We start from the raw sequence: 25,483 nt of genomic DNA on the forward strand, positions 1-25,483 counted from the left end.
AAATTATGAGAAGACACGTCTTCTTTTAGGAGAGACGTGTCTTCACTTTAAATAGATATACAAAGGAATTAAAAAGGAGTGAGTGGAATGTGTAGTAAGAAGAATATGCAAATCAGCAAATAAAAAATCAAGAAGGGAAGCAGAGTAATTCAAAGAAATACAAAATTGGAATTAATTCTTATATATATGTATATATATGTATTAGAGAGAGAAAATGTGAAAACAAAAGAAAATGAGTATATGAAGAAAAGAGAAGCATAAGAAGAGATCGAAAGAGCATAAAGAAGTGTGGAATAATAAAAAACCATATATATCAGAATATATGAGTGGCTGTCAAAGGAAAGTGTAGAATATATATATGTATGTATGTATGTGTTAGAATAATAAAAGAGAGTATTGCTTCTTTATAGAGGAAAATATAAGGAAGAGTATTTTCAGATATAACTAAAGATTTGAAGCAGATATAAATATCAGATTGAAAATAAATTTTGGAACAAAAAAAAGCATCATTAGTTGAGTAAGCAACATTGCCAAGGTGGAACAAATAGTTTGTGTACAGAGAGTTGGTGCTCACGAAGACAACAATGGGCATTGGTGCTTCTAGTAGGTCGGTGCCTGCGAAGTGTGGGAGTTGGAGCTTCCAATAAGTCAGTGCTGATAAATATAGGGGTTGGAGCCTACAAAACATTGTAAAATGACAAGTTTATATTTAAAGCTATTTTTTGCCATGGTTTTCTCCCAAATCGGGTTTCCCTATATCGTGTCATTGTTTTCATGTGCATAATTGTTTATTTCAGCATTTGAAGTTATTGTGTGGATAAAAGTTTTAATTTGACAAAGTTGTTATTATAATCGTGTGCTCATCAGTAGATTTGTAGATTGTGAATATATGGTGAAGAATGGGCACAACCAAGCATAAATATTGGTATTGCAGAGGCGTGAATTTGCCTTTGTGTCTTAAGAAGAATACAAGTTGAAATTACACATTTCCCAATATTATAGTTTAGGACTATATGAATATTGTCCAGTCCAGCTATATCATGAACAAAGGAACTCATAATTTATATATTGATAGTATTCATGGAATTAAGAATGTAGTGGAATTGCGGCTACCTTTCAAAGCATTTGAATCGGTCAAGATTTTCCTTTCCAACCGTGAATATTGAGTATTACTGGTGAGGGCCCTTAGTTGAAGTTGTCTACTAGAGATTTGTGGTGATTCTTAGTTTCATTCAATTTCTGTCGAAGTTGACTCCCCTTTTGCTCATCTGTCTTTCGTTATGTACAAGCTGAAGTACCTGAGATGCGTGCCATGAATCGCCACTTGTGAAAGGTGTACGATGTTGCTTCCCAGCCTGACATGCATCACAAACTCCAAGCTGCTGAGTCTAAATCTCTGGCAATTTAAAGACAAGCTCATCATCAGCAAGCTGAGAGAGATAATGCACATTTAAGTGCCCATATTGCTGATGCCAAAGTGTGCTAGCAGAATGCCGCCAAGTAGCCATAGCCAAGTCCCGAGAATCACCAGAATCAGTAAGTCAGAAAAGATCATGATCCTCAAGACCCACTGCAATAGTAGACTGAGTCGCTCGATCAGTGATGGTATACTGATGTGAATTGAAGGTGAAGTGTGGCGAATGTCGTAGTAGCTGATTGACTAAGAGTAGATTTAGATCCATCCCTGGAACATAGTACACATCAAGGAAAATAAGATTCCTCCGAGCAGACTGAATTTGAATGTTGTCTTTGCCAACATTGGTGTACTCTTCTCCACCACCAAAATAAACAAAATTTGAATAAGGCTAGTAGTCAGTAAAGCAATCACTGCGGTGGGTGAAATGATGAGAGGCACCTAAATCAATGTACTAGGCAGACAACTTTACATGATCGGCTAGCCTTTTAGCCATGAAGGCGTAAAAGGCAGATTTCATCTACTCAGTGTGCTTTGCACTGTTCACTTTGGGCTGCAAACCTGATTGCTTAGATTGTGTAGTTAAGCGTTTTCGACATTTAACCTTCATGTGACCAAACTTGTGGCAATAGTTGCATTGAATGTTCTTCTTCCAGGAGTCGTCTGAAGCTGGAGTAGAAGACTTCTGCTGAGATGACTGCTGAAACTTGCCTTTATCCTTCAGAAAGGATTTAGTAGCAAAGGCTTGCTTTGTGGAGGTGGAGGTGGAGGTACTACTGAACTGTTATTTCCACCGATTTTGCTGAAGCAGAACTATGCAGAGACCAATCAACTTCATATCAACACTAGAAGACGTGATGTTGAGAGTCTTGATAAAATGCTCATAGGACTTTGGTAAACTCTGATGAGTGACAACCACAATGTCCTCCATCTTGCGATCTATGGCAAGCAACTGATCATGGATTTCCTGAATCCTATTTAGGTGAGCCTAGAGCGAGGTTCGTTCATCCATGATAATAGAAAACAGAGTGTTCTTTAAGAGGAAGGCTTTGCTTTTCTAAGAAGTCTCATGAAGACCTTTGAGATGTGCCCATATCTTGGCAGTTGTCTTGTTGGATGGAATCTGGGAGAGCTGATGATCAACTACTGATAATTTGAGAAGCATCACCGCCTCTTGATTATTCATATCTCATGCCTCCTGATTAGTACTAGGGGCAGTCAAATGCTTCGTAAAACCCAGAACAATTTGATCGGTATTCTAATATTCAAAAATTGCTATGATTCGCTACTTCCAAGTGCCATAATCTTGACCATTGAATTTTGAATTGTTCTTGATCAAAATGTTTGTCAGAGATGCCATGATAGGTTTTTAAATGAAAAATGTGAAAATCTGTGAAGGCACATTCTTCGAGGCAAAAAAAAGAAGTCCCAAAAAAGTTGAAGGATGACCCAAAAGATACCTCGAAAAGCCCAAAAAGAATATGTTATCCATTTTTGGATTCGTTGACTCAAAAATCGAAGCACAAAAATCTAGGCACGCAAGAAAAATGGATGACAACCCAATTGAGCTCTTGAAAAACCCATAAAAATTCTACAATCAAAAAATATTCCAAGCTCAAAATTTAGGGTTTTGAGCAAAACCCTAGCCATTGACTTTGAAGGTCAAATTTGAAGAGAAAATGGTGGTTTTCGGGGAAAAAATGGCCGATCTATTTCCTAGAGCGCAACTATAACACTAAAAAATAGAGTTTGACCTCCAAACAATGGTGGATTTGACAGTCAGGTGTTTAAAAAATGCAGAGCTGTCTATAAAAAAAAAATCAAAAAACTACCTGTGTGGTGAGGATCTGGTCTTGAGTTGAGGAGCATGGGGTATGGCAAAATCACAGTGATTTCTGTGTCAACAAACACGAGGTTATCCAACTGCAAATAACGAGCTTTTTTCCAAGGTTTTAGACATAGTTTGCAAGTCGCATTTTGCACTCGATTTGTAGGAAAAAATGGCGGATTTCTATATTGTGAAGGCAAGTGAAGGATTCGAAAAATTGTAGGAAAAGATGCTATAACAACCATACGCTATGCGCGCAATTCCCAATAGTGATTTTAGTTTGATTTGCGCTCGAATTTCTCAAGGCAGAAACCCTAGGTGGGTTGTAGAGAAATTGAGTGAAATAATTTCGAAAAATTTAAACAAATAATTTGAAAAGAAATTATAAATTTTGTGGAATTTTTTGTGTATTGGCTCTGATACCATATTACGGAAGTAATTGGTAAAATACTTGCTTTTTATTAATAGAGACCGAGAGGTCTATATATAGTATATACAAAAGAATAAATCGATGTTTCCTTAGGACATGATCATAAAGAATAGAAATATTCTATTCTAGCTAAAAGAAAGCTAAAAAAGTTGCAGATGACTACAACTAACTAAATATTAGAAACATTCTAATATTTACAATAGATTACAAATACATTACCCCTAACTAATAATAGACGTTTATGTATTATTGTAATATTTTTGACCATTTATGATCATCTTGGATTATTGTTTATTAGACGTTTATCTATTATCGTAATATTTTTGACCATTTATGATCATCTTGGATTATTGTGTCCAGTTTTGAGTCATTTAAACAAGGATTATAAAAGTTGCTCGAAAGTTGTCATGACAACTTTTGCAACTTGATGACAATCTTTCAGAAGTTCGTTAAAAGTTGTTCATGGGTAGTTGTAGGTTGATTGGGGGGCATAAATGAATTCAAGTAGAACTTGTATGTTGATTGATGTTAGTTCTTACTATGCATCATAAGAAGATAACTGTGGAAGAAATGGAAGGTGAGCTGAAAGAAATCTACGCTGCATCAAACTAGGTGAGCGAAGTCAATGACAAGACTGCATCTAGTAGAGTCCAAGTACACTCCCTCTTCCTTGCATCCTTAGATAGAAGTAGAAGTAGTTAACTTCGTAAGTCTAAGTTGAAGTTGCATTTCATAAGTTGCAAATCAAAGCTATATTTTTTTGTGTACGTTATGAAGCCAAATTGATCAAATCAAGTTGACAGGTCTTAGAAAACAGCTTAAGTTGTCTTTGTGGTCCCAACAATTCACAATATTTCAACTCAGAGAATCTTCATTAGGAAAGAAATTGAATTAAAGTAATGAAATCGAGAACCCAATAGTATGAAGAATGATCGCCGTGATTGAATGTGATTTGTAGATGTGTCTACAATATCTATCCTTATTTAATGAATTAGGCAATATAGCAGTTGCTCAATGCCAAGGTTTTGCTATCCTAATAATTCATGAAGGCTAATCGGCAGAGGTTGATTCTTGTTTTAATTCAATGGACCAAATTGATGAAGGTATAAATTCTTGTCAATTGGTTGTAAAAATTATGATATAATTGATAACTTGATCTAAGGCCCAATCTGCCAATAAGTAAGTCTCCTTGTTCAATCTTGAAGCTCTTACCATGATAGACGATTGCTCTTTCTATTTACTGTTTTATTTCTTTCTTGTGATCCCGAAGAATGTATCTATTTCTATTTCTTAGATCCATTTCTTTGATGCCTCGTGAGTGCTATTAGTAATATAGAGGAGATAAACTATACTATAAATGCCGAAGATAATATCCACCATTGAATATGTGATCTGTACCATCAATACTTAATGTGATATATATTACTGTAGTTTCTACATGGATGTTGACTCCGTCCAAATTTAGACTTGATGTGATCAATTTATCCTTGGAATTGTCTTTGGTTTCTTACGTTGATTTGCCTAGCTTAGTTCGCTGAGTGTTATATATCCCTTATATCCCTTACTGTCTTGGCACTCTATTAGTGTTGACTGAATTTGGAGGGTGTGCTGATTGGATTCTCTACTGCTCACTAATGTTGTTTATCAGTGTTGCCGACTGTATCTTATTCTCCTCTCCCTGTTCTATTCTTGAATATCTTCTTTTGTCCTTGATCATTAGTTTTTCTTCTATGCTTCTGTTGGTGTCAAGGAGTTTCTTGTCGGTGGCTGAAATGTCCCTTTTCTGATTTTATATGATATTCCCAACCTCTAATCAGATTTTCAAGATCAAACAACTAATATCACAAAGATCCACCAAATTTCTCAAGAAACCCCAAATCGGGTATGCCAGAAATTGTGCCAAAAGCTTCACAGCTTCACCTATTATTAATAAATTTGAAAGTGGACATTTTTACAGAAATTTCAGCAGCATAACAGCCTACAAAATGACATTTCCAGATCTGTATATCCTTTACACAACAGTTCTCAAATGTAGGACAAAAACTATGCTCATCGGGCTCCCAAAATTAACACAAAAATGCCCGGAAACACCACAAAAACACTAATAATCTATCTCAGAAGTTTAATCACGTCCCAATACAAATATTCAGCTCTATTTTAACACTTTAAAGTCTGAAATACAGCAGCAACCCAAACTGATATGAAATACTCAACTGAAAACACCAAACTCATACAAAAAACACACCCGAAAACCCACAAATTTGCACTGTTCAGCACAAAGGCAAACTCTGTATGAGCATGCACATGGAATGGCTTCAAACTCCCGTCCTTAGCCTTCTTGGAAACCTGCAAACTCCCGTTCTTGGGTCTCCCTGGAAACCTGCAAACTCCCGTTCTTGGGTCTCCTTCTCCACAGGTTTGACAGCCTCTGAAGAATAACAAAGAATGAGCAAAAATCAAGTTCTGGAATTTGCCCAAAATGCCTCCAAACCCCTTAAAAGAGGGCATAACTGTAACTCACGTCCAAGAGAGGTTAATGAAACATATTTTAATAATAATTTTCATTTATTAGTCCAACGGTTTCCAAAGATTAACCCCCTTTTTCCGAAACTTCACTTTCTTGGGCCTGCCTGCCTTAGCAAAGATTATTATTTTTTGATTATTTGAAAAGGGGACATGACAGTGGCCGTGTGCCCTCTTCTGTCCTGGGTGATTGCGATTGTGTTATGCTCGGGTTTCTTCTCTTTTCAACTGTTGCGGGTGTTATTGATTATTGTTTTGTAGGGTTTTCTTCTCACGGTTATGAAATTGTGTAGCTCCATCCTTCTTTGTTTTGTTTGTTTTGTGACGGTTGCTGTAGCTTCTAGTGTTTGTGGGGTGGTGTGGGTTTTTGCTAGTTTTATGTGAAGTCTGTCTGTTTGCATGCTGGTTCTGTATGGGCATCTTTCCTCCATTTGTGGTCTGCCGATTTCGAATTTTGGCTTCTTGTCTCTGTGGTGATCCTCAAAGGTTCTAGTTTATTTTCTTTGCATATGACCTTTGCAGACCTGTAGCTATTCACTGGTTTTTCTGCTGTCTCTTGAAAATGTCTGATGTAGGTGATTCATGTTTATCACAATGTCAACAACCTTTGACCTATCAGCAGCTCTACAATAGGATTTCCAAGTTGGAGATTGATAACCAACAGCTAAAAGAAAAATTATCTCTTTAACTGATACTATTTTAGAACTCAAAACTATCGCAAGTTCCAATTCGTCTTAGATCTAATGTTTCTCTGATACTTTCACCTCTGAGACTGCAGGTTTACAAACCCATATTTAGTCCATTATTGAGCAGCTTGATGGCTTGGATATCAACAAAGAACAACAATTAGAAATTGCAATGAAGCATTCTTTGATTTCTGAAACCGAATAGAAAGTGAAATTGTGGGCCTCTCTCTGCAATAATACGATTGCTACTACGCTTTTAGCTAGTTTCGACCAGATGGTTCAGGGGAAGTTTGATGATGAGCAGGTGAGGCAAGCTCGTGAACTCAATTTACAGGTCTGCAGTCTCCCTCCCACTTCTTACCCTCTCTCTGCTGGACACTCTTTTCTTTGTGATTGGCTTGGTATCTCCGACATCATACTGGATAAATGCTGGTTTCGCCATGGTGACATCTTGTTCATTCGGTTTCTTGCACTTTCAGGTAGGCTCCGTGATTAGAGCTAAGAGGAAGTTGTTCTCTCTCCCTTCTAAGGTTTTCCTAGATGAAGATCTCGCAAGGGCTCAGGTTGCAGAGTTGAAACAAGCTCATGGTATTGTGGCTGAGGCTAGACTGGCTGGTAAATGGGCAGTTATTAGGAATCTTATAGTAGTTATTCGGGATTCCCCCCCCCCCCCCCCCCCCCCCCCCGCCCCCCTCTCGTGTTGGGAAGTGAGATAGGCCCCCAAGACTAAATGACGGTCTCGCTAGTAGTCAGACAAGAGGGAGACCCCCACTTGCTCTCTTCTTGTTAACTACCGGAATGGTAATGGTTCTTTATGGTCATTACCCGGTCTTTTACACGATGCAATTGGGTTTGCTGATATACTTATCATCACTGAGACCCATGAGAGTCTTGTGCGTCCTCTTTCGGGGTTTACAAGTTATTAGTGGTTAACCGTTTATAGAGAGGAGGTTCATACTTCTAGTGGGGTCTGTGGATTTGGTGGCATTGCCTATTTGATTAGAGATTTTATTTTCAGTCGTACTTCTATTGTCCACTCCGATACATTTGCCATGTTCATGTGGGTCCGTATTGACCATGTCACTCAGAGAGATTTCTTTATTGCTGTTTGTTGTTTCTCACTAGCTTCCTCCCATTATGCTATTCATGGTACTGAGGACGAAGACCCTTATTTTGACCTTAGTGAGAGTGTTTCTCAGTTTGCTGCTTTAGGTGACATCATCATTCTCGGTGAGTTCAATGCAAGGACTAGAGAACTCCAGTGTCCGCTTTATGACCGATGCTTTGATTCCATCTGCTCCACTGAGATTGATTTGACTACTTTAGGACTTCAGCGTATTTCTAAGTATGTTCTTGGACCGATTTCCTGCTATGGTGGTCATCTTTTACAGCTTTGTGAGTCTTGTGGACTTGTGATCCTGAACGGTCTTTCCTGCTTTCCTGGATTTGAGCTCTCTACTTGCTGGCCTCATTGTGGGGGTGCTAGTGTGGTTGACTATGCCCTCACCTCTCCCTCCTTCATCTCCTTCATCCACAGCTTCACCATCTTACGCCTTCCTCTTGCGGATCATGCTCTCTTTTGTATTCATATTCTTCTTTCTCCGTATTCATTGCCTCATCTCTTCCCTTCCATTGTGCGTCACCCCACTCCCTCCGGCTCCCTTGACAGTGACGGTGAGAGCTTTTCCTTTAATTTTTCGAGACTCCTTAATCTTGTATGTTTTGCTGACTCTTGTGAGGCCTCCTCCATGTTTGATTTGCTTGCAACAACCATTTGGAAGTCCGCCATCCTTTCCATACCTCACCATCCTTTATTCTCCCTTCGTAACAAACACCTTAATACATGCCCTATGAACCAATGGTTTGATGTTGACTGCAAAGCTTTTCATCGTTTAGTGCGTTCCACTTTTGAGGCTCACTCCCTAGATTTTTCTCACCTTCGGTTGTCTTACCTTCATTTTCTTCGTTGTAAGAAACAATCCTTTACCACTTCCCAGTGTAAATCCCTTTGCTCTACGTTAATCTGCAATCCCCAGCTTTTTTGGCGCACTCTTTTCCCCCGCTGTACCCCTCCGTCTTCCATACTTGACTTTTGCTCCCTAACCTCTCACACCATGGCTCTTTATGACATTCCTGGGCAACCTTCTATTCATCCCATTCTGTCTCCTTTCTGTTACATGTTCATCCCCTCTTACATTTACGAGGCCATCGGATCCATGAGATGTAATAGAGTGGTGGATGAGGAGGGGTTCAAGGTTGAACTCTTAAAGTTTGGTGCCTCCATTCTGGGCCGCTATCTCTCTATACTCTTTAATAAGGTGGTTTGTACTGGTTTTCGGTTTTTTGGTCCAGGCATTTGATTTACCCAATCCATAAGACCAGTTTGGTCTCTGATCTTGGGAATTATAGGACTATTATGATCGGGCACACATATTCCAAACTATATGCTACAACACTCAATGTTGTGTTATTTAGAGAGCTTGACAGGAAAGGTTGTAGAGCTAGACGATAGGTTGGTTTCCTCAGTTGACTATCAGACCATGAATCACATTTTCACTTTACGAGCTATTATTGAGGAGTCTAGACACAAATCGAAGAAAGTTTTTGATTCTATTCCTAGGATGGCCTTATTTTAGAGGCTTCGGGAGATTGAGATTTCAGAGATGTTACTAACTACTATCATGAGATTATACGAAACTGTGGTGGGTAGATTCAGGACTCTTGATGGATTCTCAGTTCCGATCCATAGCACCATTGGGGTTAAACAAGGATGTCTTCTCTCTCCCACTTTGTTCGGTTTGTATATTGATAAGCTTGAGGATTTCCTTTTGAAGTCTTCACTCTCAGGTGACAGTTGCTACTTACACCAGGTTTTGATCTCCATTCTTCTTTTTGTGGATGATGTGGTTCTTCTTGCTTCTTCTCCAGAGAGTTTACAAGGCTTCTAGATGGTTTGGCTTCCTTTTGTGTTTAGAGACAGCCAGCAGTTAACCTGGGTAAGGCTCAGGTTATGATCTTTAATTGCTTAAAGACTTCTCATCTTCACTTCTTTTTTCAGGGATAGGAGATTGAGATCACTTCTTCTTATATGTATTTGGGAGTGAAGTTTTCTGGGCCCCGCTTTAGTATGAGACTGACGATACAGTCCAGAGTTAGCAAGGGTATGGGTTTTCTTGCTATGCTTGAGAAACAATATCATTTCTAGGATACCTTGTCCAAGTTATCCCTTTTGGACTCCCTTGTTTGATTGACTGTTCTTTATGGCTCAGTGGTTTGGGGGCCTTCTCTCCTTGGTTCTGACTGGGCCTTGATCGAACGGGTTCAGACATTGCTTTTATGACGCATCATTAGATGTCATAGGTTCGCTCCTCATAGTATCATTCTTGCTAGTTTGGTGCTCATCCCTTCAGTCTTGTGGCCATATTTGATCTGATTTGGTTCCTTTATTGCCTATGTGGTTTTGCAGATTTGGTTGGTGAACGTGATAGATATTCCTACCTAGCATATTGTTTTTTTGTTGCTACTGCGAGTTCTGATACTAGCTATTGTGCTCATTGTTGGTATGCACAGACAGCGTCTCTGTTGAGCTCGATTAAGATTGATATTGATCATTTCCCTCCCTTTCAATTCTCGTTGAATGCCCTTGCTCATCTGCTCCCCTCTCAACATGAGTTAAATGAGCATGTCAGACTTGATATCTACAGACATTATATTATCACTACCTGGACTAACCCTTATGGTGGCTTACGTTCGAGGATGGCCTTCTATGCGGAGCACTTTCTGGAGATCAATGATGGGATTATTGTTTGTCCTAGTTACCTTTCTCGACGGTGGAGTCATGCCCTTCATATCTCTGTGGGGTCTTTTAGAGTTGGTTCTCACTGTCTTTGAGCTCAGACCGACCATCATATTGACAAAGGAGAATGAATCTGTAAGCTATGTACTTTAGCTGAGTTTGAGACAGTGACTCACTTTATTTTTCGTTGCCCTATCTTTTATGAGATTAGAGGGAGATTTTATTGTCTGTTCTAGGACTGCTTTTCTCTTTCAGCTTTTTTCACTTATTGTGACCAATGGTGTCTAACGCTCTATCTTTAGGAGGCCACTTTGCTTCATGGTAGTACTTTACAGTCACTATGTCCTCACTGACATACCTCTGATAAGCTTATTACTGCCTTTTTCGCACCCTTATCTCCTTTACAGGGTTTGAAAAGGCCATCTAGTTCTAGCAGTTCTATTGGTCATTCTAGATCTGTCAGACCCTGTAGCAGTTTCTTACGTCAGCGACACTCTTCCACAAGTTTACAGAGACAGTTCTGGGCTCTTGTCCACTCGCAGTCTTATCCTTCTGTGACTGATTTCTTTTTACCAAGGAAGGACTCATAGTCTTTGACATGGCCTCTCTTTTCTTGTTTTTTGTTCTTCGCTTTTCTCAGACACCATTTGGTGCTCCTACTGTTGTCAGTTGTCTAGTTGTAAACTGTCAGTCCCACAGACCTTTTGTGGTCTTTTGTTGGACATTAATAATCTTATCTTATCTTATCTTGAGCCTTACAATCAGAAAGGTTTGCAGTTCATACTAGATGGAAAGGACTCTTCCAACAAATATGTCCTTTATTATACGCACTATCCAGCTTATGTCCAGTCGTTTCAATCGATTTATTAATCTTCATTATCAACTTATGTTATCATAGATGCTTAAAAATAGTGGTTTCTATTGTCTGTTTTTGTCAAACACTAGTCATAACTTTCTTAACCTCACGGTAACACTATTAAAGTTGCAAGTTCCCAATATATTTAGATAGATTCTCATGTTGCCAACAAAATGGTCACCTGCAAGTATGTTTATGTTCAATAGAAGTTAATATGATGTTTGTGAATTTATTATATTATATAATATGTTCGTTCACTAATATATTGTCGAGAGTCCTCCTTCAAACCTATTATGTGATCTCTTCATTTGGCTGAGTGGAAATATAGCTTGAACTTTGGTCTTTGCATGAGCCACCATTCTCCATTATTAATTCACATATCCTTTCAATATTGCCTTCACAGTGATTTGTTTACTCATTGTAATATCCCTTGGTCTTGTCAAGAACAAAATATGAGTTGATAGCCATAATATCATCACTCACAGCTGGCTAATTTATAATGTTATAGTTTATTATTATGAACTTATTCATCCATTTATATTTAGATAAATATAAATGTTGCCAACAAAATGGTCACCCACAAGTATGTTTATGTTCAATAGAAGTTAATATGATGTTTGTGAATTCAGAATATTATATAATGTGTTCGTTCACTAATATATTGTCGAGAGTCCTCCTTCAGACCTATTATGGGATCTCTTCATTTGGCTGAGTGGATAAATAGCTTGAACTTTGGTCTTTGCATGAGCCACCGTTCTCCATTATTAATTCACATATCCTTTCGATATTGCCTTCACAGTGATTTGTTCACTCATTGTAATATCCCTTGGTTTTGTCAAGAACAAAATCTGAGTTGATAGCCATAATATCATCAGTCACAGCTGGCTAATTTATAATGTTATAGTTTATTATTAGGAACTTATTCATCCATTTATATCTTAATTATTGTTTGTAATTACTAATATTTTGATTTTGTTAAATTAATGATTATAATTTATTTTATTTATATTATAATGATTATATATTAGTTAACTTTGTTAAAACATAATAGTGTCCGTCAGGATTCAAGGATAAACTGGCAAACTGTATACATATGTGTGTGCCTGTATGTATACGAGTTCATCATATGAACTGGTATACATGCATACACACAGACAAAAAATTATCTTGCCATAAAGTTCATTAGGATCATCCTTGCATAAACTGATCAATCTAAGTGTAAAAATCTGAGCAATCAAATTATTGTTATCTCTTGGATCGGACTGTACATCCCTGATGTATATCAATCATATGTGCATCAGGATGGATCTTGTGAAATCATCCACTACATTAATCCAATCAGAGGATATGAATGAACTGTTTAGCAATTAATCATGCCCGATAACCATCGGGTGCAATTGCTAAAGGTACAATGGCTAATCCACAAACTATCGGGTTTGTTTGTTAATTAGAATTTTCCTTCGTGTCTCTTAAAAGAGACATATGCATGAACTGTCACATCCATTCCTCCTTATGTCTTTTGATGGCACTATATATTTTGATTGATCACAAAGAGGAGATCATTGAAATTTATAAATGCTCTCTCTCCCTTTAGATCAGCGATTTCAGACCTGAAGAAAAGAAGCATCTCGCACCTTATCCGTACTTTGACACATTAGAGCCAGATTAGATCATGCGATTTGGTGCTCTCTTTTATTAAAGGGTCATGGCTGGATATTCTCATTGGAAGCAGTCTAGTGTAGTAGCACCCATAAAAAAAAGGCACAATAAGAGGCTCCATGAGCATTGAAGATATTTAATTATTCATCATGATCTTTCAAATGTATTTTGAATCTATTTGAATCAATGTGCAAGGCTAAATAAAGCCATTTGTAATAGATTGTCAAAGTTGTCTAGTATGGTTAGATTATATAAATAAACTCATGGAAGGGTTGTTTACCGCATAGGTTAATTAAGAAATGCACACAGATAATGAACACGAACAATAACTGCAGTACTTCTTCATTTGCATATGCCAACAGATTACATCCAGAGCATAAGATAAGATGATTTACAATGTACCCAAATGGGGTATAAATACTTTCCGCTGAATCTTCTCGAAGGGGTTTGTCGGCTACAAAACAATCCTAATCTACTCGTCGGCTACAAAATCTTTACTGACGACATCAACCCGTCAGCTACACAATCTTTACCGACGACATCAACTCGTCGGCTACACAATCTTTACCGACGACATCATCCCCCCCAAAAGAAAAAGTCGTCTCTGGACAACAATTACAAAATATCTGAGACATTAACAACCAAAATACATTACCTAACTAACTACACAAAATAGATCGGTTTCTGTCAGATCACTTTCATATTCGTCCCATGCCTGCACCAACTAGTCTTTAAACCACATTGCATCTGCAGCCTCTGCTAACACAATAGTGTCTCCTTAGCTGACCTTGATAGCCACCTGTGCTGCTTTCTCTGCTTCCAATTCCTGGGTACCTCGAGCCAAGTGTTGCTTTACTGCCCTCAATTAGACGATCAGCTCCTCCCGAGCTCTCTATGCATCCACCAAGACAGCCTCACTTCAAGTGCCTCTGGCACACAGACACTCCATGCCTGCAGCAACTCCAGGTCTCATCAACTGGTCACACTTCCCAAGATTGATATCCGCAACGACTGAGAGTCTAGGGGGCAACGCCCCCGGTGGGGTCGAGGGGCAGGCGTGATACAGGGCGGGGTCGAGGGGTAGTGCCCCTCGCCGCCAAGACCAAATTAACACTCCGAAACCCACACAAAAATGCATGGAACACACTATTTCTATAATTTTCTTCTGATTCCGCACTCGTTCTAGCAATCGCTGGTGCTTCCCCTTCCCTTTGGCATCATCCGTTACTCATTTTGAACTACTTCAATCTGTCGTCGTTTTTTTTTTAATTTAAATTTTAGCAAACCACCTGTCACCCTTCTTCGGTTGCTGCTCGTCGCTTGTCAGCAGAAAACAACAAATTAAGCCGTGGGGATAGGAGGATGTTCTGCGGAAGAACCAGATAGCTGGCATAAAGACTTCCATGCAAAGGTAAAAGACCCTAACGGGAACAGGCCTACCCGTGGAAGGTTGGTGATCATACAAAGCTCGCGGAAGAAGTGATCAAACGCACGTGGAAGGTGGGAAACCAACACCCGCGGAAGACAAAAGAAGTCCACGGCAAAAGAACCTCCACAGATGAACACTCGGCAATAAACAATGATTGTGGGAGAAGAACGTCCACAGATGAACACTCGGCAATAACCAATGATTGCGGGAGAAGGGAAGAGGAGCACGCGAAAGGTTAATTAAGAAATGCACTTAGATAATGAACACGAACAGTAACAACAGTACTTCTTCATTCGCATATGCCAACAGATTACATCCACAGCATAAGATAAGATGAGATGATTTACAATGTACCCAGACGGGGTATAAATACTTTTTGCCGAACCTTCCCGAAGGGGTCCGTCGGCTACAAAACAATCCTAATCTACTCGTCGGCTACAAAATCTTTACCGACGACATCAACCCATTGGCTACACAATCTTTACTGACGACAAGGGTAAAATGTCATAAAATGTTGCATATAGTCTATTTTGATATGTTAGTAGGGGTTTTATAAAGTTAAAAGGTCAAATATGAGAAAATGTAAAAGTTTTCAAACATGTAATAAAATATTGTCACAAAAATTTGACAATATGTAAAGTTGATGTAAAGAGGAAGATCAAGAGTCACAGGAGGCCGACAATAGGTTAAAGGAAGTGAAAAGGCATTAAAATATCGTGTATTGGTCGTATTTTCAGAATGTAATGGCTAGAGAAGCCGGAAGAATAGGTGAAATAAAGAGAAGTTTATTTTTGTGAGTTTTATGATAAATTTCTGAGATACTTTTCTAGAAATTCAGCTATTGTTTGTGTTGGTACGCGAATATATGAATAGATACAAACTTGCAACTTATATTTTCGGAAATTTATTTGTGTTAGCTTTCTTTTGGTTTTGGTTTGGTCGAATTCCATTAAGTGTTGTAGAAGTTATGGCCGTTTTGGTGACTGCAGGTCTGAATCTGTCCTGGTTTGTTGATTTGGTTAAAAGTTTGCAAAAGTGTGTAATATTGCCCTGTGATTATGTGATTTGTGAGTCTTTGTATCCTTGCATCAAATTGGTATTGGAGCTCAGCAAAAGGTATGGGCAAAGGTGAGTTGTGAATTTGTGTTTATTGTGACAAATTGAGGAGAGAACCTGTAGAGTGGTCAAAAGACTAGGTTGAGTGGAGAGAACCTAGATAGGAGAAAATGGTCACAAGAGGAGATTTATCTCATGATAAGAGGATACTATTAGATGCATGAGTTTCATGTTGGGGTTTTCAAAAAATGAAGAAGGAAGAGGCAAAGAAAAAAGAGGAGAAAAAAAGAAATGAGAAGAGGAAGCTAGAATGAAACAAGAGGTAGAAGAGGAAATAGGATTCCTAATGAGGGCACTTAAAAAAGAGGAAGAAAATTTAGAGAGACTAAAAGAGGAATTGAAGAAAAATATGGACAAGGAAAATAGTTATTTGGAGCAGCCATTCATTGTGGATACGAAGGTATGTCAAGATGGAATAGAGAATCCGGTTGCTAATGAAGAGAAGAGTTGTCTGTTGGAAGGACAAAGTGAACAAGTAGATGCTGATTTAAAAAATGAGAAAAAGCTAGTTGTTGATGAACCTTGTGATGAAAGTTTATTGAATAGACCAAAGATATTGAAGCGGTAGTTGTTGATGAGCCTTATGATGAAAAGATTCATAAAGATGGAAAAGTGATGGTTGTTGATGGAACCATGGGATGAAATTTAAAGTTAAATAAGAAAGTGGTATGGCCTGTCAAAAGGCTAATAGTTGCAGTAAAGAAGAACAATCATGATGAATCCAAGAGGATAGAGAAGGCTCAAATAGTGATGAATTTGTCTCCAAGCATGGAGATATTGCAACATAAAGACATTAGAAAAAAGGATGCAAAGGTTCCTATAGTGAATCAAATTGATGAATTGATATGTGAGGAGGCCCCATTTATTTTTCCTAATCCATTTATTGTAGGTTTGTAGGAGTTTTTCTTGAATTCTTATGTGGAAGATACACAAATTGATGACTTGGATACTTGGGAAGAGTACAAGCGACAAATACCAAAGAATTGGAAGACAAGAAATAGGAAGGACAATCCAAGGGACTTGGATTGTTTTGTCCCCGGGTGTATGGTGCAGCATCACCCATAAAAAAGGCACAATAAGAGGCTCCATGAGCATCGAAGATATTAAATTACTCATCATGATCTTTCAAATGTATTTTGAATCTATTTGAGTCAATGTGTAAGCCTAAATAAAGGCATTTGTAATAGATTGTCAAAGTTGTCTAGTATGATCAAATTATATAAATAAACTCATGGAAGGCTAAAATGTCATAAAATGTTGTATATAGTCTATTTTGATATGTTAGTAGGGGTTTTATAAAGTTAAAAGGTCAAATATGGGAAAATGTAAAATTTTCAAATATGTAATAAAAATTTGTTACAAAAATTTGACAAAATGTAAAGTTGATGTAAAGAGGAAGGTCAAGAGTCGTAGGAGGTAGACAATAGGTTAAAGGAAGTGAAAAAAGACATTAAAATATCAGGTATTGGTCATTATTTTCAGAATGTAATGGCTAGAGAAGCCGGAAGAATAGGTGAAATAAAGAGAAATTTATTGTTGCGAGTTTTATGATAAATTTCTGAGTTACTTTTCTAGAAATCTGACTATTGTTTGTGTTGGTACGATAACATATGAATAGATATAGACCCGCAACTTATATTTTCGGAAATTTATTTGAGTTAGCTTTCTTTTGGCTTTGGTTTTGTCGAATTCCATCAAGTGTTGTAGAAGTTATGGCCGTTTTGGTGACTGCAGGTCTGAATCTGTCCTAGTTTGCTGATTCGGTTAAAAGTTTGCAAAAGTGTGTAATCTTGCCCTGATAAGTCATGAAGTTGTGATTATGTGATTTGTGAGTCCTTGTATCCTTGCATCACAGTCCTTTGAACAATCTTGCAGATTGAGACTAATAGTGAAGAAGGATTCATAGTTCATTTTGTTTGGGATGTTATTTGACAAATAATCTCTGAGTTGAAGCTTTCGAAACTTGTGAATTTGGTTTCCAGTTTCATTTCCTGTTCCTGCTTTTTTAAGTGAAGTTTAAAGCTGCTTGACATAGGTTAAGAGGTTGCTCTTCATGTTGTAGACCATACAAAGAATGAGCTTTGCCATTGTTTCTGACATGCCTATCAATCTAAAATTTCCTTGGAGACTATTCAAAATAAATATTTGTAGGCGCACTAAAAGTACCGCAATTTTTAAAACTTTTAAGTCGCCACCCATGATAAATTTCCGCTAATGTATTTCTTGATTCTAAGGAAGTTTCTATGAAGGATTGAATTGTTTCTGAGTCCAAATATGCAGATGCAGAAGTAGAATGGTGAAAATTTGACAAAGTTTTAAAGAAGCGGATGATTCATTTTCTGCTACGCTTTTCGAAGTTTAAGTTCATTTTTTCTGCATGAGAGGAGAAAAGGCAAAATCTCAGGTTACATTGAGGTGGCATGAGTTTTAACATCAAAATTGTTTTGTCAAGATAATCCTTGAATTAATCAGCATGAAATCATAACCACAATAAAGAAGCGGAAAATGACCCTCCATAGTGATTTTCCACCATGGAGAAGCACTTCTTGAATTTTCCGCAATGGAGTAGTCGACTCGGGATTTTCCACCAAAGGAAAAATGTGTAGTGGAAAACTCATTTTCCACTACGCCTTTGGCAGTCAAAAGTGAAATTTCCACCATGAACGAATTGGAGTGTTTGGGATTTCCAGCCAGAGTCATTCTAGAGACTCACTCCCAAAATTCAGCAGAGAACCAACATGGTAAGCATGAAAGATAGCATACTAGTAAATAGCTTCAACAAATTGAAGACATCTGGATTATAGAGCATGTGAAAGTGGAGTTGATGGAAACTCCATTTTATCAATTCTGATTTTACAACAGTCATATAGACTGACACTCAGTATCAAATATCTTTTTACTCCAACATTATTTCGAAAATCGCTCTGGTCAGAATGAAGATAATTAGGTTTGGAAAAACATATCCAAAGCTAAGCTTGCTCTAACGGTGGAATCAAAAGATATGCCCCCTACAACGAGACCCAAGTTTATAGGCAGACTTATTTTTCACTCCGACCAGCAAAGGAACATTTTGATTTGAATTTAATATATTTTGATATCACTTGTCTAAGCATCATCCAAATATGTTAATGTATATCCTTATAAATCATAGTTTACAAGTGTGTCAGTTTTCAAAAGGAAGAAGTTGAAGAGATCAAAGACCAAAAATCGGTTACAAACTCAACGGTTACAGAACCGAGTGGGCATCAAAGAGCTGATGAGTCACATGGAGAATATCTATTTATTGTAAAACCTTTTCATTTGCTAGGGGGTTCTTTTTTTCTGCAAAAGTAGGTATTGCTGGAGTAGAGGGAGGGCATTTCATTTCTGTATTTTCGTTTATGCATTGGAGATTTATATTCAGTTTTTGTGATAGATTTGGCTGTAGATTGAAAGCAAATATAATCAGAGTGTTGTGTTCGTTGTGTTTAAAACAAGAAAGGTTTTGTTATGAATCAAAGTATTTGAGCATCACTTTTTTTGATTACTTTCAATCGGAGTATTCTACGGGTCAGTTTTGAGCAGTTTCTTGCATTCTTAGTCAAATGGTGAATGGGTGATAGATCGGAGTACTATCAATCGTTCCTGTTGTAAAGATTAAGATGTTTAATCTTCATTTTCATCTCATGTGCATTTGCATAATTGGCAGCATCATTGCATTCCCAATGGTCATAGGAAGTATGAATTCCTAGGTTGGCTAGGTTTAGAACTGAATTCACTGCCTAAGTTAGTTCTGTCTAGGGCTGGCTTGGTTTTCCTCTTTCGTTCTCAGGTTAAAAACACACCCAATTAGTTTAGGAACAAACAAATTCATTGCATATCATTCATAAGGGAGCTGTACCTTTTAATTTAGAGGAAATCTATCAACTCAATGATAGATTATCCAATTGTTGGTATCAAGTTGTTTCTCACGGATTTGGGCATTTAAGAGTTAAATTGAAAAGAACAATCTGTTTACCAACAATATTAAAAGATTGGAATCCAACAATGAAATATCATTGATGCAAACTATTGTTTGGAATGCCAAATTAAAATCATCGACACAATGAGCGGAGTTTTCTCTGCCTCACAACAAGCTCAGTAAAATTTGCATTAAATTGACATCTCAGATTATAGTATATACAGTGGCACCATTCGTGATATGCAACTCTAAGGCATCATCATTCTCGACGATCACTATTTAATCATTTAACTAAGGTATAAGGCAACATAGATACATCATGAGCATGTTCAATACACACTGCTGCCTTAAGTTTGAGATTACAGGCTCCTATAGCAGATCACAGGCTTATTAGAGATCACAACTTACTCTTGACAACTATAATTTGGTGTTTTCCATATTGGTTGTCGTTCAGTAATGGAAAGTGTCGATATCTGGTTGGTCAATGAGACCAGCATGGGTGAATTTACAAATCTCAGAGTGTGTGTTTGGGAGAATGTGAAGAGCAGCGAGTGATATATGCTTTGCACGCGTCAAAATGAAAAAGCCGTTAGCATTTTGTCTTCAAACTTCCATAAGGACTGTGCATGTGTGGATGACCATAACCATGGGATGGTGATGAAATTTGGAATGGCACAATATCTCAGGATCAATGCTAACCTTCGATATTTACAGGTGAATGAATTCAACAGCATTAGACAGGCCCGATAATGAGTTTGAGCAAACAAAAGATGACACTTTGACCAGTATGGGGCAACACTTTAAATATTAGTCACCGGTGGTAATCACAGTATTTATGGGTTTAAACTCCAAGCCTCTGTGGGACTGGACCAGTCGGGTCATCTGTAATATTCCCAAGGTTGCAGACTATAATAATATTGCCACTCTATCAGCAATAAACTATTACAAAAATATTTCCTTCGATGGGGATAAAAGATCAAATAAATGAGGGCATGAAACATCGAATAAGGTAGATGCCATCGAAGTGGTATGTAAGGACACCCATGTGGAAGATGAGGACAACTATGCACAGGGTTGTAAGAAACCAATATTTGAAGTAACTCTACCCCTCTAGTGCCTGTCATGTGTGTTATGTCTGCCATGTATGAGTATCACATGGTTTTGCATCCCTGTAGTGAAGTCTGAAGCTTACTGATCCAAGTGATGTGTTTGTTGGATACAAGGAAATCTTTGAGTATGCATAGAATTATGCCTGTGAATGTATTCGGAGAGGCTTCTGTGTAATCTAATTCTATTTTTAACTCTTCCCGTTATCGATAAGTCCGAGTAATCTATTGGCTGAAGAGTGGCAATTTCTCTCTAATTACCTGGGAGCTATTTTATGTCACCTATCATAGTTGAAGCAAATCAAGGCAATTTGCAGATCTGATGTTTAAGGAGTTCACAATTGGGAGATCTATTATTATGAATAGATGGTTGTTGTGGGAAGTTAATATTTGCTGCAAATCATTTGAGCCCAAGATAAACTTTGATTTGGGGCCGAGTTTATTCTGCAGATCATTCTAAAGTTCAAACTATATTCAATAAGGATTGCAGAGGATTAGTTTTTGCCGAGCTCATATCTGGATGTGAATGTCAATATCAGTATCTGTTCACAGGTGCCTGTGGATTCATAGTAGAGCTCAAGAGATATATCTCAGCCTACTGACACCTGTACAACAAGGCATGGAGTGTCTTATCTGTAGAGAGAGGAAGAAATTTGCGTTGTTAAAAGTCTCCATCCTGGCAATGGTGATCTTATACATAAAGCAAAGGTAATAATATGAAACTGTAAGACAGCAGCTCAAGGAATAGGAGCATCAGGTTTATTGGTAACCAGAGTAATTTCCAATCCTCATTCTTGGTTCAATTCAATAAAGTAGTAACCTGGCATTATTTCCTCTAGCCTTGCTTAAGCCATCCCTTACCAAACATAGTTTTGGTTTGTATCCGTGCTTAGCATTTGAAGCATAGGGGATAAATATAAATTTTCTCTGGAGACATTCTTGGCAGCCACAAGGTAATTTGAAGATTCTATGAAAATGGAGCCCCACTATAGGACTCAGACATTACTGAGATTGGAATGAATGCTACCAATGAGTAAAAGTTAGGCTATTCTCTAGCTACTTGAGGACTTGTCAGTCTACTGGTTTTGATTCTGCAGCTTCTGGGAGTTGATAAGAGTGTTATTCTTGTCTTTGAATTTCATGATTGTTGTGAGAAAGGATTTCAGAATGTACTGTTATTGGAGTATATGAACAGGACTTAATCCTATGACATCTGATGTTCATGCTAGATAAAGTGAGGCTATTGGAGCAATTTCAATGATCTCCTCTTTGTGATTGATCAACATAAAGAGTGCCGTCAAAAACATAAGGAGGAATGGATGTGACTGTTCAGGCAAATTCTAATTAACAAACAAACCCGATAGTTTGTGGATTAACCATTATGCTTTCTGCAAATGCACCCAGTGGTTATCAGGCATGATTACATGCTAAACAATTCATACATATCCTCTGATCTGATTAATGTAGTGGATCATTTCACAAGATCCATTCTGATGCACATATGATCGATATAGATCAGGGATTTACAGTCGGATCCAAGAGATAACAATAATCATGATTGCTCAGATTTTCATACTTGGGTTGATCAGATAATGCAAGGATGATCCTAATGAATTTTAATGGCAAGATAATTTATTGTCTAAGTGTGTGTATGCATGTATACCAGTTCATATGATGAACTAGTATGCATACATGCACACACATATGTATACATTTGCCGGTTTATCTTTGAATTCTGACCGACACTATCATGTTTTAACAAACTTTCAAATGAATGTTCAAATATTTATCATCAGAATTCCTCTTCCACTGGTCACCTGTAGATTCTGTATGTGTGACCTCTTGAAATTCTGTTTTTTTTGAAAGGATGATCTTTGCATGGCATAGATAATCATTTTTACAAGTGACTCAAAAATAATTTGCAAATATGCTTCATGAGTTTTCTGTTTTGTTTGGCTTGCTAAGTTATTTTAATTTTTGATATAATCTTGCTAGCTACATATTAGGCTTAACCCATTTCAAGGTCACCTCTGTACTGTGCAGGATTCCTGGGAAGGATTTTAACTGTGTAAGGCTTGTTGAGTCTTTATCTGGGGTTGACACACGTATCAAGGAATTACAAAAGGATGTGGCCCTTGGAATGTTGCTGAATTGTATTGGAAGGAAGGTAAGGTTTCATTGATATACAAACATACTTGCTGTCGTCGAATTTTGTAGAACTTGTTATCAAAAGTGTCATAATTTTATCGTCTTTTCTTTAATTTTTGACTAATCTATTCCCTTGATCTTGAGAAACACATAGGATTAGGTATGCATGGGTGTGTAATGTGTCATCAATGGCTGTCTCTCAAAATATTCCCAAGGAACATCATCAAAAAAGATGTGTTTTGAAATAACTTGCAAAAAGATCTAGACTGTTGCAATTTTTCTTATGTTCTGAATGCTGTCATATGTTTGTCGTACCCTAAAAACTGGCCTGTAGTGTCCCAGCATAGGGTGCAAACTCTTTGAGTATTTTTTGAGTTGCCGAGGATTTTCTGTTTTTTTTGCTCTGCAAGTCCTTACAAGTTTAACTCAAAGCTTTTATAGACACATGAAAAACGTGGGGAAAATTTCTCATATGGGAAAATGCTGCTTAAAATGCATTTTTCTCACCTTTTTTCTATAAAAACCTGCATTTTCTTTTTGGAGATGTCAATTTTTAATTAAATGCATTTTGTAATTGAATTTTACAAAAAAGGTTTTTATTTTTTAAGAAACCTTGATTTCAAGTGCTTTCTAAGTTACCGAGAATTTGCCAGTTGCAATTTTTTTGCTTTGCTGAGTACCCTCGATTCAAAGTCTGTGACTGTGCTGCCCCCTACCATCTCTGTAACTTGCTTTATTTTCCTTCCTCATTTTTTGTGAAAATCTGTGTAATACAGTTATTACTTATTTAGTATGTTCGCTTTTTTATATATCCCAACTATGAATTTGTTGGGAATGCTTAATTTTGTTTGAACCTTTCAGTCTTTGTCCGACATGATGATAATTGTTTTGGTTTGTACGCATTCTGTTTTTTTTTTGGAATTTTTGAATAATAATGATTGCAGGAAAATAGCAGGCACAGAGAAGCAATTCTGAGGACTTAAAATGAACCTCTAAATTACAAATACATTGGTATTGATCTACAGATCTAACTAAAACCACAAATGCTGGGATTCATACCAGGCAACCAATAATAAAGTTTGTTATTGCGAGCCCCAAAAATGATGCATATTCAATTCAACTCTGTTGCTACAGCCACTCAATGATGCCAGGCTCTGGAGGATTCCATTTCACATCATATATGCTAAATTTGACAAGTAAATTTGCTGCTCACCCTTAGACTGATCTGCTCCATTCATGCAATTCTGGGTTCTGCAACTGCTGGAAATATATCAATTTGTCCTCATCAGTGATTGAATACTGGAAATTGCCAAGTTTAAACAGCACCTTACCATTCCTTCCTTTCTCCTGCTGTACAGTTCTGTCTGAAGTGACCAGATAAAACTTCTAGCACTGAAATGGTTGGACGTGCACTCCACATGCTAGACAAATGAGACTTCTTCCTTCCTTCAAAACACAATGATTCCTCAATCTGAATTTCTTCATACTGCATAATTTTGAATTTGTCTCTCGTGTGAATAACCCCAAGTGCTGCTCTCGAATTCCAATGGCTGCAATGCAACACTTGGAAGCTGCATTTCAATACAAGAAGCTGCATCTGGGCTCAAAGGGGTTGGGGTCTTCCTCCCATCCTCTGCAACCCACGGTACTCTTACAAATGATTGTTTGCAGGCTGGAACTTCATGCTGAAGGAAAAATAATGGGTTCGATTCACAATGCAGAAATGACCACCCAACACCCAATTTAATTCTCCCAAACTTCATTTACTGCGATGTGAGCTCCAGTTCCAGGCTCCAATTGCGAAACATTATTGATTTGGAGCTATAGTTTAGTTAGGCCATAAATAATTAAACCCTCCAGCCGAACATTCACAGGAATGTCTTAAGTTTTGTTTTTTTCCAATTAAAAAAAAAAACATTGGCTTCCTCCAAATTTTTAATATTCCCAAAACCATAAGTCATCGGCTCCTCCAAAATAAGACTTGGCTTTATTTTAAATGAAACAAAAAACTAAAAGCCTTTATTTCATTAAGCAAGCCAAGGCTTTATTCCACTATTGCATTTAAAAAAAAAAACGATCGGTCTGCAATGTATTTATTTATTTTTAGTTTGGCCTTCAAGTTATTCTAAAGGCCTTTTATTTAACATTATAAATCATTTAGTGAAGTGAATATATATTCGCTACTAGTCAATTTATTAAAGTGAATTTAAACTTGTAACAATTATTTAATTAAGTGAATATATTCACTTTACAATAATTTATTTAAAATTTCACTTAGGAACTATTTTATTTATTCCTTTAATAATAAAATAAGACCCAAGGCTCCGAATGGACCCCACAAAACTACAAACACTCCATGGATACCTGGTTAGTCCCCTAACAATGGTGTTGGCTTATGGGAACCCAGAATAAGCCAACCTCCTGAAGACTGCTCTTGTCAACTAGAAAGGGGACATTGTACCTTTATAGAATGGTATAAGACATCAGTGGATTAGTTTCTTTCAGCAGTAAGGAACTGGCAAGTGCTGACAGTAGTTAGATGGCAAACTAGT

At 37.5% G+C, this 25,483-nt stretch overlaps 1 protein-coding gene across 2 annotated transcripts in view; it reads left to right on the forward strand.

The window, feature by feature from the left end:
- Window positions 1–25,483, forward strand: part of LOC149577756 (actin protein 2/3 complex subunit-like protein) — a 166,797-nt gene that overhangs the window by 100,207 nt on the left and 41,107 nt on the right. For both annotated transcript variants that reach the window (XM_089825579.1, XM_089825589.1), the window contains one exon: window positions 22,827–22,950. In XM_089825579.1, the coding sequence (XP_089681705.1) occupies window positions 22,827–22,950 (124 nt within the window). The remainder of the gene's footprint in view (window positions 1–22,826; window positions 22,951–25,483) is intronic.

The sequence above is a fragment of the Cupressus sempervirens genome, chromosome 1 (assembly GCF_028749045.1).
Source record: "Cupressus sempervirens isolate cs-2001-9-10 chromosome 1, ASM2874904v1, whole genome shotgun sequence".
In the NCBI taxonomy this organism is placed as follows: domain Eukaryota; kingdom Viridiplantae; phylum Streptophyta; class Pinopsida; order Cupressales; family Cupressaceae; genus Cupressus; species Cupressus sempervirens.